Source organism: Tachyglossus aculeatus, chromosome 22 (assembly GCF_015852505.1).
Source record: "Tachyglossus aculeatus isolate mTacAcu1 chromosome 22, mTacAcu1.pri, whole genome shotgun sequence".
In the NCBI taxonomy this organism is placed as follows: Eukaryota; Metazoa; Chordata; class Mammalia; order Monotremata; family Tachyglossidae; genus Tachyglossus; species Tachyglossus aculeatus.
Window position 1 is genome coordinate 45,582,916 of NC_052087.1, and position 14,199 is coordinate 45,597,114.

The window sequence follows — 14,199 nt, forward strand, 5'->3', positions numbered from 1 at the left end:
AAGTGCTTAACAAATACCATTATTATTATTGTTATTATATAAGGTCACAGAGCAGACAAGTGGTGAAGGTGGGATTAGAACGCAGGTCCTTCTGACTCCCAGGCCCATGCTGTATCCACTAAGCCAAGCTGCACATTACATTTTATAATGTCATTACTATTATTATCAACCAATGTTCTCTTTGTTATTGCACTTTTCTGTATATCCACCATGCTTACCCTGACAGTACCAGGGTTTCAAGCTGCAGGAATCAAAACGAAAGTGGAAAATTCAGCATCCTTCCTCCATCCCCGAGCATCAGCAGGAAGTTAAGCCTATCAGTACTGTTGCAGTCCTGGCACGGCCCTGGGGTCGGACATCTGTACTAATTGAATGAATGATTTCCCCAGAGCCCCGGACTCTGGGGAAACACACACCCAAAGGTGACACTTTGCTGTCATTGTATTTGCAGCCAAACACATATTTTTACAGTCAAAGCTCTTCAAAAGTACAGGTATAGCCTTTAATACATATCTGGTCTTAGATTTTACCCCAATTCAGAGAAGCAATCATTCTGGCTGTAAACTCCTTGTGGGCAGGGAAGGTGTCTTTATTGTTATATTGTAATAATAATAATGATGATGGTATTTGTTAAGCACTTACTATGTGCAAAGCACTGTTCTAAGCGCTGGGGAGGATACAAGGTGATCAGGTTGTCCCACGTGCGGCTAACAGTCTTAATCCCCATTTTGCAGATGAGGTAACTGAGGCAAAGAGAAGTGACTGGCCCAAAGTCACACAGCCCCAAGCTCTCAGTACAGTGCTTTGCACACAGTAAGTGCTCAATAAATACAAATGAATGGATTCTCCAACTCTGATGTTCACCTCTGAGGCATAGAAAACCATAGTAAGATTCAACTTTCATAAGCAAAACCACTCAACTGAATTGCCCTCGTGTTTCCTTGTTTTTAAGTAGTTGCCATACACTCTTGCACAGTTACTCACCGGTTTGGCCAGGGTTTCCAGTCAGTCAGGGGGTCTGGAGGAGCTGAGTCGGCTCAAAGGCAGGTAACTACTCCAACTCTGGGAAATTTCCTGTAGGGCCTCGCTGTGGGGAGACTGCTCTGTTCAGAGAATGCAACAGTTCACCCTGCCTTCATTCAATTCTATCAAGAGTATTTAATGAACATGTACTGTGTGCAGAGCACTGTACTAAGTGGGAGAGTTCAATAGACTAAGCAGACAGGATCCTTGCCCTCAAGGAGTTTACAATCTAGCCAGAGAGACAGGCATGAAAAAGAAATTTCACAATGGGGAAGCTACTGAGGATAAAGATATGTAGACAAGTTCTTTGGGTCAGGAAGTGAATACCTAAATGTTTAGGAGGGCAGATTTAAGGCATAGGTAGCGCAGAAAGGAAGGAAAATCTGATGGACAGATGAGAGGTTAGTCAGAGAATGCTTATTAGAGGAATTAGGATTTTAGTGGGGCTTTGAATATGGGGAAGTAGTGGTCTGGCAGTTATGGAGGGGCAAGGAGTTCCAGGTGGGGGGCTGAAGGAGGGAATGTGAACAAGGGGTTGACAGAGAAAGGCAAGACTGAGGCCCAATAAGTCGGTTAGCTTTAGAGGAGCCAAGTATGAGAGCGGGGCTAAAGTGGGAGAGGAGCAAGGATAGGTATGGGGAAGAGAGCCGATAGCCTTAAATTCATTCAGTTCATTCAATCATATTTATTCAGTGCTTACTGTGTGAAGAGCACTGTCCTAAGAACTTGGGAGAGTACAATATAAACAACAGACACGTTCCCTGCCCACAGTGAGTTTACAGTCTAGAGGGGAGACACATTAATATAAATTACAGATATGAACCTAAGTGCTGTGGGGCTGTGGTGGGGGTGAGGGGAGATGAATAAAGGGAACAGATCAGGATGATGCAGAAGAGGAAAGGAGGGTTTAGTCAGGGAAGGTCTCTTGGAGTTGTGTCTTCAAAAAGATTTTGAATGGAGGGAGAGTAATTGTTTTTTGGATATGAGGAAAGAGGATGTTCTAGGCTGGGTGAGTAGCAAAGTGCTTAAGTGAGGAGTTTCTATATGATGCAGAAATGAATGGGCAACAATCAAAGGTTATTGAGGGATGAGGAGATGTGTGCAGCATGATGAGAAGCAGTGTGGTCTAGCAGATAGAGCCTGGGTCTGGGAGTCAGAAGGACCTGGGTTCTAATTCCAGCCCAGCCACTTGTCTGCTGTGTAACCTGGAGCAAGTCACTTCACTTCGCCTCAGTTACCTCATCTATAAATTGGGATTAAAGACTGTGAGCCCCATGTGGGTCAGGGACTGTGTCCAACCTGATTTGCTTGTATCTACCTCAGCACTTAGTACAGTGCTGACACTTAATAACTGCTTACCAAATACCACAATTATTACCATGTTTCTGCAAATTGATCCAGGCAGCAGAGCAAAGTACGGACTGGAGAACAGGGAGGCTGGACATAGGGAGGTCACCAAGAAGAACAAGGCGGTAGTCGAAATGGGAAGTGACAAGTGCTTTGGCCAGTAAGCGCTTAACAAATGCCACTATTATTATTATTCTCTGGGCCTCAGTTCCCTCATCTGTAAAATGGGGGTTAAGACTGTGAGCCCCCCGTGGGACAACCTCATCACCTTGTAACCTCCCCAGCGCTTAGAACAGTGCTTTGCACATAGTAAGCGCTTAACAAATGCCACTGTTATTATTATTATTCTCCGGGCCTCAGTTCCCTCATCTGTAAAATGGGGGTTAAGACTGTGAGCCCCCTGTGGGACAACCTGATCACCTTGTAACCTCCCCAGCACTTAGAACAGTGCTTTGCACATAGTAAGCACTTAACAAATGCCATTATTATTATTATGGTGGCAGTTCAGAAGGTGAGGTAGGGGCAGATTCTAGAGACGATGCGAAGATTGACTTACATGTCAACCAACCACAGGAGAGGGAGTCTGACAGCATCAGCCAGTGACAGCAAAACTTCAGCAATGAAGCACTGAAAACAGAAAACCCCAATCCAAGATGCTCGGAGAAAGAATCCCCAAAAGGCAGGAGGCAAATCGTGTTAATACTTTAATCTGTACATAGACAATAGTTTGCAAACCATTACAATTTTATTTAAATTAATGTTTCCTTGTAAAATACTCATTTTGGTTTCCTTTTCTTTCCCCCAACAAAATTTCTTAAAAAGGCAAAAAATAAAATCATTTTATTTTGGCAAAAACATAACCAAGTTGACACTGGTAGTATACAGAGTTAGTTAAAAATAGACTGTATCTTCTAAATAGATTTCTTGAGAATATTTTTTATCTGAGTAATCAAAATACAATATGAATTACCATCTTAGTAGACTCATAGACGAATCCACTTCTTAACCGTTATTTGAAGGTAGCAAAAGACAAGTGAGCCGTCTCACCTAGGGTGGTGAGAGTGTTTGAGCAGCTTTCTCCCTCAGGACGGGGAGCCGGAGGCCATGGGGCTTCTGATGGTCTTCTCTGCAGACTCCTCCACCCACCAAGGGTCCCTAACTCTGTCCAGAGAACACAGGGGTGCTATGCTGGTGTCTGGTGCCAAAATTGGGATTCACACCCAGGCCCGATGCTGGACTCCAAAGCACCTCTGGGAAGCATGTGATGTAACTACCTCATTTTGCTTTTTATTTTATGATGATTAAAGAGGGAGACAGGAACTTTCGATGTTAACGGTGTCCATTTTGTTGCTTCCGGGTCTGCCTTGTCAACTGCTTTCCCGTTCCTGCTTTCATTTCTGGATTCCATTCATCTTTTTTCTAAGGAGAATGAATTCCTCGCTCCCAAAGGGAGAGGAGTCACCCCCGTCAGGGAGATCAAGAGGATTGAAGCAGCAGTGGGGGAGGCCAGGGGGAGTAGCAGGAAGCTGGGTGGTGAGGATCTGTGTAGAAGAGTTCCTTCACATCCCCACCTGTGCAGCGGATGACCTCCCCCTAACTCTGGTCCAAGTGCAGCTCAACTGATGCTGGCTCTTGGCATTTAAGCCAAAGGCTGATGTCTGCTTTCCACAGGACTATTCCCCTCCAGAAGGTTCCCCGGCAAACTGTCCGCTCTTCTTTCTGTGAAACTCAGGCTTTGTCTGAGTGAAATTTTCCCACTCAAATTCATCTGACGCTCTAGAGCCTGCGTGCTCCGGGCTCCCCCACCTCACAGTGCCACGACTTCCTTGAGCCTTCAAAATCCACCCTGGGGGCCTCTGGGGGAGGCAGCTGAAATGCAACCAGATCGTCAGAACTACTTCCCATCTCCTCAGCACCAGACCAAAGTGACGAAACGGACTTGGTTTCTAAAAAGCAGTGTCAGTGCTAGGCCGGGGGGATAGAAACTGCTTTGCCTGGAAAATTTGGAAACCTGTGTGGCATGGTCTTGGGGCCAGAGAGAGTGCTGGAGGTCCGCGGGTGGTTCAGGCGATGAGCTGACCCTTGCCTTCTGGGCTTTCCTTAGTTGGAGTCAGGGGTCTGCAACCCGTGAGGGTGGCTTCGGGTCTCAGTGTTCAGTGCCGGCTTTGGCTGTAGGGAGGTAAAGAGGAAGGCCATGAGGGACCAGGCCAAGGGGTGGAGTGGGGCCAGATGGGGGCCAGGCTGCATGTTCAGAGAAGCGGGATGGTGGGAGAAAGGCTGTCTACGCACATTCACACACACACACACACACGCACACACACGAGCAGCGGAGAACACTGGACACACTGCAGGAGTTGGAGTGTGATGTGCAGGATATGATGGGAGACCGAAATGGAGTGAATTGGCTGTGGTGGGGAGGGGGTATGCAGGGAGCGGCCTGGAGTCTCCAGAACCGCCCCTCTGTGACCCTCCTGTAGAGCACACTAATGAGCCAAGAGCCACCCCCTCCAGGAAGGGGGCTCACAGATACCCCTAGAAGATACTCATAGAAGCAGCATGGCTTAGTGGAAAGAGCATGGGTTTGGGAGTCAGAGGTCATGGGTCCTAATCCTGGCTCCACCACTTGCCAGCTGTGTGACTTTGGGCAAGTCACTTAACTTCTCTATGCCTCAGTTACCTCATCTGGAAAATGGGGATTAAGATTGTGAGCCCCACATGTGACAACCTGATTACCTTGTATCTCCTCCACCAGTGCTTAGAACAGTGCTTGGCACAAAGTAAGCACTTAACAAATTCCATTATTAATTATTATTATTATTATTATTATTATTATTATTATTATTATTATTATTATTATTATACTCTCACCCCCTTAATTATCCCATCACCCAAGGGGTTGGAACGGCACCGTTCTCACTCTCCCCACACTGAGTGACATCCGACTCCCTCAGAAGCAGTGTGGCCTAGTGGAAAGCAACAAAGCCAGTGAGCTAGAGGAGCTGGTTTCTAATCTCACCTCTGCCACCTGCCTGCTTTGGGACCATGGGCAAGTCACTTAACTACCCTGGCCCTCAGTTTCCTCATCTGTAAACTGGGGATGAAAGGCTTATTCTCTCTCCCCTTTAGACTGTGAGCCCTGGGTGGGCTAGGGACAGTCAGATTGAACTGTCTTGTATTTAATACTAATCACAGTGCTGGGCACCTTCTAAGTGCTTAATAACCAATAGCCACCAACGAAGCAGTGAGGCCTCACGGAAAGAGTATGTGCCCGGGAGACAGAGGACGTGGGTTCTCATCCCAGGTCCTCCACTTGTCTGCTGTGTGACCTTGGGCAAGTCACTCCATTTCTCAGCGCCTCAGTTTCCTCATCTGTAAAACAGGGATTGAATACCTTTTATTCCTCCTACTTGGACTGTGAGCCCCATGAGGGACAAAGACTGTGTCCCATCTGATTGACTTGTATCTACCCTAGCACTTAGAACAGTGCTTGGCACATAGTAAGCGCTTAACAAATACAAAAAAAAACCTATCATTGCTATTATTAATTATAATTAGCTCCCTCCAAGCTGCTTCTCATGACCAGCCTTTAGAGTGTCCCCCGTCGTTTCCAAGGTTTCCCACAAGTATTCTGAACCACATATCATCCTGCATGGCTCCTTCCCTCCCATTCCATGTCCGCCCCTGGGACCAGAGCCACTCGGATTTCAGCGGAAGGTTCCCCAGTAACCACTCTGTTCCGGGGTGGCTTTAGGCACGGCTCCACCTGGGGAAGATCTGCTCCCCGGGAAGTTCCCCAACCCCAAGGTTGGGGAGGGCGCTCGGCCTGGGCTCCCGTGCCCTCACACCCCGAACCAGAGCCGGTGACCCTTCCCACTGTCCGAAGGGCTGGCAGAACCCGGCCGGAATCAACTGGCAGATGGGGTCAGACAGGATCAGGTGACTGAAAGCGGAAAATGGCAGAAGCTGCGCTGAGGGTCTCTCCCAGGCCCGCTTTGGGCTGAGGAGGGGAGAAGGAGCAGATGGCACCGGCCGGAGAGAGCTGGCCCCATCACCGGTGCAGAGAAGACAGCTTATGAGAGCTGCACCCTAGGGCGGCAGTCAAAGTCCAGAGAAGGCACGCAGGATGGCAGCATGGAGGCAAACCAGACATGCCAAGAGTAGTGAGTTCTTACTTGGAAGGTGTTTAGACAAACGTGTAGTGAAATCCATTGCTTAAGGGGCAGTGAGGTGGCTGGGGTGCACAAGGTGAGGGTGCTTTAGGCGGGAAAGCCGACAGCTGAGCTGAAAGGGATCACACAGGAATCACGCGGTAAGCTTAGGAGGGTCCTGGCTGAGGCCGGCCCATTCCACCAAGCGGGCTTGGCGGGAAAACCCATCCGGAGTGCCGGGGAGGCCAAGAGGTCTTCCTAGGGATGGCCCCGGCAAACCCACACCCGCTACCGGGGCCGTTCGCTAAAGAAACAGAGCGGACTCTATTGTGGCAGGATCTGGGAGCAATCCGCAAACCATTTCCTCAAGGCACTCCAAATCAATCAATGGGATTTACTGATTGCTCAACATGTGCAAAGCACAGTACTAAGTGCTTGGGAGAGTGCAATACAGAGTTGGTAGACACAATCCCTGCCCTTAAGGAGCTTACAGTCTAGGGAGGACTGTAAGCACTGTAAGGACTGTACAGTCTAGAGGACAGTCTAGAGAGCCAAAAAAAACACGGATCCCTTTCCCCAGAACCACCAAGCCTGTGGTTAGTGTTCCCTGAGAGGGAGGGAGGGAAGAGGTGGAGCCTAGCATTTCTCTGCTCTTGAACTCACCAGGCAGCCTCCTCCTGACTGACTGGTTAGGCAATCAAAAACCTAGCTGGGACCAGGTACACAAGCAGGAGCAGGCGGGGGCCAGCCAGAGAGCGAGGGGGAGAGAGGAGAGACCTCTGGGAAATTCATACCTGTAATTTACTTATTAAATCCATAATTTATGTATTTATATTGTCTCCCCCCATCTAGACTGCAAGCTCTTTGTGGGTGGGGAACGTATCTACCAACTCTGCTATATTCTACTCTCCCAAGCACTTAGTACAGTGCTCTGCAGGCAATAAGAGCTCAGTAAATACCTTTGATTGACTGACTCATTGATTGATTGATTGAAATGGACAACACCACCATGCTAGGATTTTTTGCCGCCTGGTGGCCTCAAGAACAGTCTATCTCCCTAATGATTGGGCCATGAAATCTGGGAGTCATGAATGGAAGTCAGAAAACCCTGCCTGCACCCCAAAATCAACGTCCAACTACAACACAATGTGCACACTCCCCTCCTCTAATGCTAACGGATGCTCTGCACCTTGATCTCATCTATTTCACTGCAAATCCCTTGCCCACAACCTCCCTCAGGCCTGAAACTCCCTCCTGCTTCATTTCTGACAGTTTGCCACTCTCCTTACCTTCAAAACCCTCTTAAAACCACACCTCCTCCGAGAGGCCTTCCCTGACTAATGCCTCATTTCCCCCATCTGCTCTCCCCTCTGTGTTTCCTATGCATTTGGCTGTGTACCCCCTAAGTGCTATAATACTCACCCCAGCCCCACAGCACATAATGTACCCATCTTTATACTCACTAGTTCCCCTATCTGTAATTTAGTTTAATGTCTGCCTCCCCCGCTAGACTGTAAGCTCCTTGTGGGCTGGGATCATGTCTACCAATTCTAGTGCACTGGACTTCTGAAATGCTTAGTACAGTGTTCAGACACAGTGTTCAATAAATACCACTGATTGACTGATTGACCTCTCTGGGGCTCCGTTCTGTCATCTGTAAAACGGGGATGGGGAATGTCTGATATGATTATCTTGTAGCGTCTTTGGCACATAGTGAGTGCTTCACAAGTGCCATCATTATAATCACTGCTATTAAAAAACAAAGTGTTCCCAATTCCAGTCAGAAAACACTCCCTCCCTCCTAACTCCTTCCACCCCTCACCTCACCCCAGGATTCACTCGAGCCACAAAAACGGTTTTTGATTGACTGCCTGTTTGTCCTCCTTGACTCCGCTGGAGGACTCTGAGCTGGCTGAGGGCAGAGTCCAGGGAGGGAGGCTTCCTCCTGGACTCCAGATCTCTTGTGCAGAGTTGGCACCTGGGGGTGTTCCTGGCAAGTCAGTGAAGGGGCTCCCACCCCTCAGCAGGCCACCGGTAGAATCTACAACATCCCTTGGAGCTGTACTTTTCTTGTGTCGGAGACTTCAAATTGAAACAGAAACATCCCCAACTGAAACTCTAGATCATCGAAGGGCTCCAAAGCCTTTCCCACTCAGTTTCCCCTGTCCCACCCCCCTCAGAGATCTCCCCGACTGCTGTAGAGCTGTCTCTGTTCCCCATCCTGACCTCAGGGGCCAATGTGGGTGGGTGCCATTTTGGAACCTAAGGAGAGAGCAGAGCCAATGAGCCAGCTGGCCAATCTCAGGGTGCTTGGGCACCGCTGAGCTAACACATCTTCCCTCTGGCTACAGCCCCGACGGGCCCTTAGGGTCCTTCCACACATGCTGCTCCTGGGGACTGCCAATCACCTGCTGGCCTGGAATAGAGCTCCGACCCTTTCTGGAGAGACGGGCATGGCCCGATAGCCCCAGGAATCAAGCTCGCACCTGGGGCATCTTGCCTTTGAATTTTTTTTTTTACACCAACACTGCACATTTGCTGACCACTGTAGCCATGGCAACCATTGCTAGCCCTCCGGGAAACCTGAGGTTTTAGGGCTGAGTCCCTGCCCTCAGCCCCTGCCGACCTGACTTTGTGGAGGATGGAGCCCCAGGATTGAGACCCCCAGAAGTGCCACAGGGGGCTTTAGCATGGGAGTTTTGGCCCTTTGAAGAATAACAATGCTAATAACAATAATAATAATAATAATAATAATGTGAGAAGCAGCGTGGCTCAGTGGAAAGAGCACGGGCTTTGGAGTCAGAGGTCATGGGTTCAAATCCCAGCTCCGACACTTGTCAGCTGTGTGACTTTGAGCAAGTCACTTAACTTCTCTGGGCCTCAATTCCCTCATCTGCAAAATGGGGATTAAGACTGTGAGCCCCCCGTGGGACAACCTGATCACCTTGTAACCTCCCCAGTACGTAGAACAGTGCTTTGCACATAGTAAGTGCTTAATGAATGCCGTTATTAATATTGTTATTACTATTAATAATAATCACTGTGGCATTTCTTAAGTGCTTACTATGTTGCCAAGCACTGTACTAAGCGCTGGGGTGGATATAAGCAAATCAGGTTGGATACAGTTCAATCCCCATTTTACAGATGAGACAACTGAGGCCCAGAGAAATGAAATGACTTCCCCAAGGCCTCACAGTAGACATGTGGTGGAGTAGGGATTAGAACTCCATGACCTTCTGATTTCCAGACCCGTGCTCGATCCATTGTACCATGCTACTTCCCCAGCAGAACCTACAGAAGAGTCTGGCTGGGGCCGGCTCTAAGCCTGGGGAAACAGGGCTGGGAGGGACGAAGAGAGGAGGGGAGGAAGGGAGGAGACCCCAAGTTTGCTCAGGGGAATTGCAAATGGTCAGATATTGCATGGGGTTTCACGTCCCTGCTCTCTCTTAGTAGGGCAGCTGCAGGCTTTAGAGTGGGCAGCAGCAGGCGAGACTCAGCCCAACCTTCACTTCTGCCTTAGAACAGCACTCCAGTGCTTAGAACAGTCCTTAGCACATAGTAAGCACTTAACAAATGCCATCATTATTATTCTGCCCTGTTCCAAGAGCAAAACTTCATCTGACTCTGGGTTTCCTGGCAGGGGAAAGTGACTCGCTTTTCCCTTTCCCCGAGTCAGGTAAGAAGCAGCATGACCTACTGGATGGAGCACATGCCTGAGAGTCAGAAGGATCTGGGTTCAAATCCTGACTCCATTACTTGTCTGCTGTGTGTCCTTGGGCAAGTCACTTTACTTCTCTGGGTCTCAGTTACCTCGTCAAACGGGGATTAAGACTGTGACTCCCATGTGGAACAGGGACTGCGACCAATCTGATTTGCTTGTATCAATCCCAGTGGTTAGTACAGTGCCTGGCACATAGTAAGCACTTAACAAAAACTATTATTATTATTATCATTATTGGGCCAGGAAGGGCCCAGGGAAAGTGACCGCCCCAGCCCTGGCCAGTTCCAACACACTTAACTTGTCCAGGGTCCAAGGATCATATTTGTATCTCTTCCCACCCCTCCCAGCTCAAAGGAAAATCCCCAAACCTCCCAGGAGTAGGCCAGTTTCCTACTAGAGATCCAAGGCAAAGGTTCTCTCCCCAACCTAAAGGAAGATGGGCTCTCTCATCAAGCTTCCAAACGCACATACGCGCGCACACACACACAGAGAACTCTGATGTCACTTCCTCAACTGGAGGCATAGTGTGGCCTCTCTGAATGCCTCATGGTCTAGTAGGGAAGGAGCATAGGGCTGGGAAACCTAGGGCCTTGGGTTTCTAAAGGGCAGGTCACAATCTCTCTGGGCCTCCATTTCCTCAACTCTAAAATGAGAATCAGATAGATTGTGAGCTCTGGGTTGGAAACGAAAGGTTTCCAATCTCATATCCTTGTATTTATGGTGTAGTGGATAGAGAACAGGCTTGGGAGTCAGAAGGTCATGGGATCTAATCCCAGCCCCACCATATGCTTCCTGTGTGACCCTGGGCTAGTCACTTAACTTCTCTGTGCCTCAGTTACCTCACCTGTACAATGGGGATTGAGACTGTGAGCCCCATATGGGACAAGTGACTGTGTCCAACCCGATTTGCTTGTATCCACTCCAATGCTTACTACAGTGTCTAGTACATAGCAAGTACTGAGTAACTACTGTTATTATTATTCTTATTATTATGCCAGCACTCAAAACAGAGTAAGCACTTAATAAGTGCTTTAATTATTGTGATTCTTATCTTATTTTAGAGAAGCAACATGGCTTAGTGGATAGAACACCGGCCTGGGAGTCAGAAGGACATAGGTTCTAATCCCAGCTCTGCCACATGCTTGCTGCTTGACCTTGGGCAAGTCACTTCACTTCTCTGGGCCTCAGTTCCTTCATCTGTAAAATGGGAATTGAGAGTGTGAGCCCCATGTGGGATAGGGACTGTGTCCAACGTACTTAGCTTGTAACTACCCCAGCGCTTAGAACAGGGCTTGGCACAAGAAGATGCTTACCAAGTACCATAATTATTATTATTATCATTTGAGCCTACAAGCCTAGCCTAGGGCTGTGTCTCCTTGCCTCTTGCCAGGCCATGACTTAGCCCATTGAAGACGCCCAACCCGGGATGAGAAGCTTCCGGAAATCCCGCCACCGAGCCTGACCCCGGTGACCCGTGCCCCTTCCCAGTGGCAGAAGCTCCACCGGAGGCATTACCTGCCACCTGCTTGCTCCGCTGCGAGGCCTCGGATGCCAGGGCATAGGAGATAGTGATGATGCGCTCCTGCTCCTGCAGTTGGGAATCCAGATCCCCGGAGTGCCGCCTGTCCTGGCCGGTGGTGGTGGTGGCGATGGTTGGGGCGGGCAGCGGGTGCCTGTTGCAGAGAGAGATGAAGAGTCACTGGAGGATTTTGAGAAGGGGGGCGATGAGTTCCAAATGGCATTAAAAAAAAGTATTCAAGGGGTTGTATGTAAGAGAGATTGGTTTCCTCTTGTAGACTATAAACTCCTGGTGGGCAGGGATCGTGTCTACAACTCTACTGTATTGTGCCAATAATTTAATACTTCTTAAGCGCTTTCTATGTGCCATGCACTTTTCTAAGCACTGGGGTAGATACAAGTTAATCAGTTTGGACACAGTCCCTGTACCCACATTGGGCTCCCAAGTGCTTAGTTCAGTGCAGGGTAGAGGGAGATCAGAGACGTGAAAGTCATTGGACATCCAGGAATGGGAGCAGATCTGTTTGGTTAGAAAGATGTATTTTGTCTGGGTGGGGACACAGGCCGCCCCCACCTTAGGGCTAATGAAAATACCCAGGGAAAGTCAGAGACCTGGATCGGGTGAGGAGACTCCGTATCTTCTCAGCTTTGCGATATCTAGCTTCCAATTCTTCCATACTGAGAGGTTCCTCTGGCTCCAGATCCACATACCTCTCTGGGATCGAGACTTTCTCAGGTTTGGACAGCTGCAGAGGGAGGGAGAGGGAGAAGGAGAGGGAGAGAAAGGAGAAGGAGAGAAAGGAGAAGGAGAGGGAGAGAAATGTGAGAGAGAGGGGAGAAACAGAGAGAGAGGAGAAAGGGGGGAGAGATGTGTCAGAGGTGAGCAAGAGGTGAGAGACAGGGAGAGAGAGGAGAGGGAGAGAATAGAGGGAGAGAGAAAGGTGAGAGGAGAGTGATGAGAAAAGGGAGAGGAGAGAGAGGTGGGGGGGAGAGAAGAGGGAGAGTAGAGAGGTGAGAGTGAGGAAGAGAGGAGAGAGTGAGAGTGTGAAGCAAATGAATTCAGGAAGCCCTTGGATTTGGCCCATTATTTGGGACACTCATAATTTGTAAGCCTCTTGAGAGATAGAGTCTGTACCTAATCCCCACCTGGGTACTCTTTCTTGGCATTTAGTACAATACTCTGCACAAAATAAGCATTTAATCAATAGTATTATCATTACCCAATTTATTGCTTGTATGTGGCCCTAAGAGCAGGTGCAATGTGGGGCGTGGAGGAGGATAAACTAATTCCTCATGGGCAGGAAATGTGTCTACCAATTCTATTGCCTTCTCCCAAGGGCTTAGTACAGTAAGTGTTCAATAAATACCATTGATTGATCAATAAACTGAAGATGTTAGTGTTTCTCCAACTCAGAGAAAGCCAGAAAACTGGGCAAGATGGAGACCTTCCCCAACTAGGCCCTCATTTCCTCTTCTCCCACTCCCTTCTGTGTCGCCCTTGCACTTGGATTTGCATCCTTTATTCACCCCTCACTCATCCCCACAGTACTTAAGTACATATCTGTAATTTCTTTATATTAATGTCTATTTCTAGTTTGTAAGCTCACTGTGGCAGGGAATACGTCTACAACTCTGTTACATTTTACTCTTCCAAGCGCTTAGTACAATGCTCTGCACATAGTAAGCACTCAATAGATATGTTTTATTGGTTGATTGAGGAATCACTTCTCTCTTGGTGAGCTGATTGACTCGATTGAGCAGTTATGGTGGGCAGAGCACTTAATGACCCCTCTGGGTGAGATCATTTGCCTCTTAGAGTCCGGTGTATTATTGTGCCATCACTGGCCACTGTCATATAGAATAAATGCCTCAGCTCCTCTGGCCCTTTCTTCAAAGGCTCAATTCTCTAATCTTTTCACAGCCTACCAGGTTTCCTCAGAATCCAGTTCCTCCCTGGCCTCCTGACACTGTGGAGGCCAGGATCCCCCCACCCCTCCAGGTGTCTAGGCCTGGACCACCCATTCCTGGGACAGTGGGCTTCCCACAAGAGGCGGCCAGGCCCTTTGGACCGCTAGTCACCCCTTCCGCACAAACACATTTTAACTACATAGAGAAGCAGCATGGCTCAGTGGAAAGAGCCCGGGCTTTGGAGTCAGAGTTCATGGGTTCTAATCCAGGCTCCGCCAATTGTCAGCTGTGTGACCTTGGGCAAGTCACTTAACTTCTCTGGACCTCAGTTCCCTCATCTGTAAAATGGGGATGAAGACTGTGAGCCCCCCGTGGGACAACCTCATCACTTTGTAGCCTCCACAGCGCTTAGAAAAGTGCTTTGCACATAGTAAGTGCTTAATAAATGCCATTATTATTATTATTATTGTTATATTGTGGCCTTCCACGCTACTTGGGTTTTCTCAAAGCTGCATGTCACGATGTCTTTTAGCC

General features: G+C 48.6%; 1 protein-coding gene across 6 annotated transcripts in view; it reads right to left on the reverse strand.

Moving 5' to 3' along the window:
• Positions 1–3,071: 3,071 nt before the first annotated feature.
• The window catches only part of PLEKHA7 (pleckstrin homology domain containing A7), a 258,819-nt gene continuing 247,691 nt past the window's right edge, over positions 3,072–14,199 (reverse strand). For 5 of the 6 annotated variants that reach the window (XM_038764049.1, XM_038764047.1, XM_038764048.1 and 2 more), the window contains 4 exons: positions 12,370–12,503; positions 11,755–11,912; positions 6,543–6,651; positions 3,072–4,539 (listed from right to left, as the gene is read on the reverse strand). In XM_038764049.1, coding sequence (XP_038619977.1) covers positions 6,554–6,651; positions 11,755–11,912; positions 12,370–12,503 — 390 coding nt within the window. In that variant the 3' untranslated portion in view covers positions 3,072–4,539; positions 6,543–6,553. The remainder of the gene's footprint in view (positions 4,540–6,542; positions 6,652–11,754; positions 11,913–12,369; positions 12,504–14,199) is intronic. The other variant, XM_038764045.1, reaches the window with a different exon arrangement.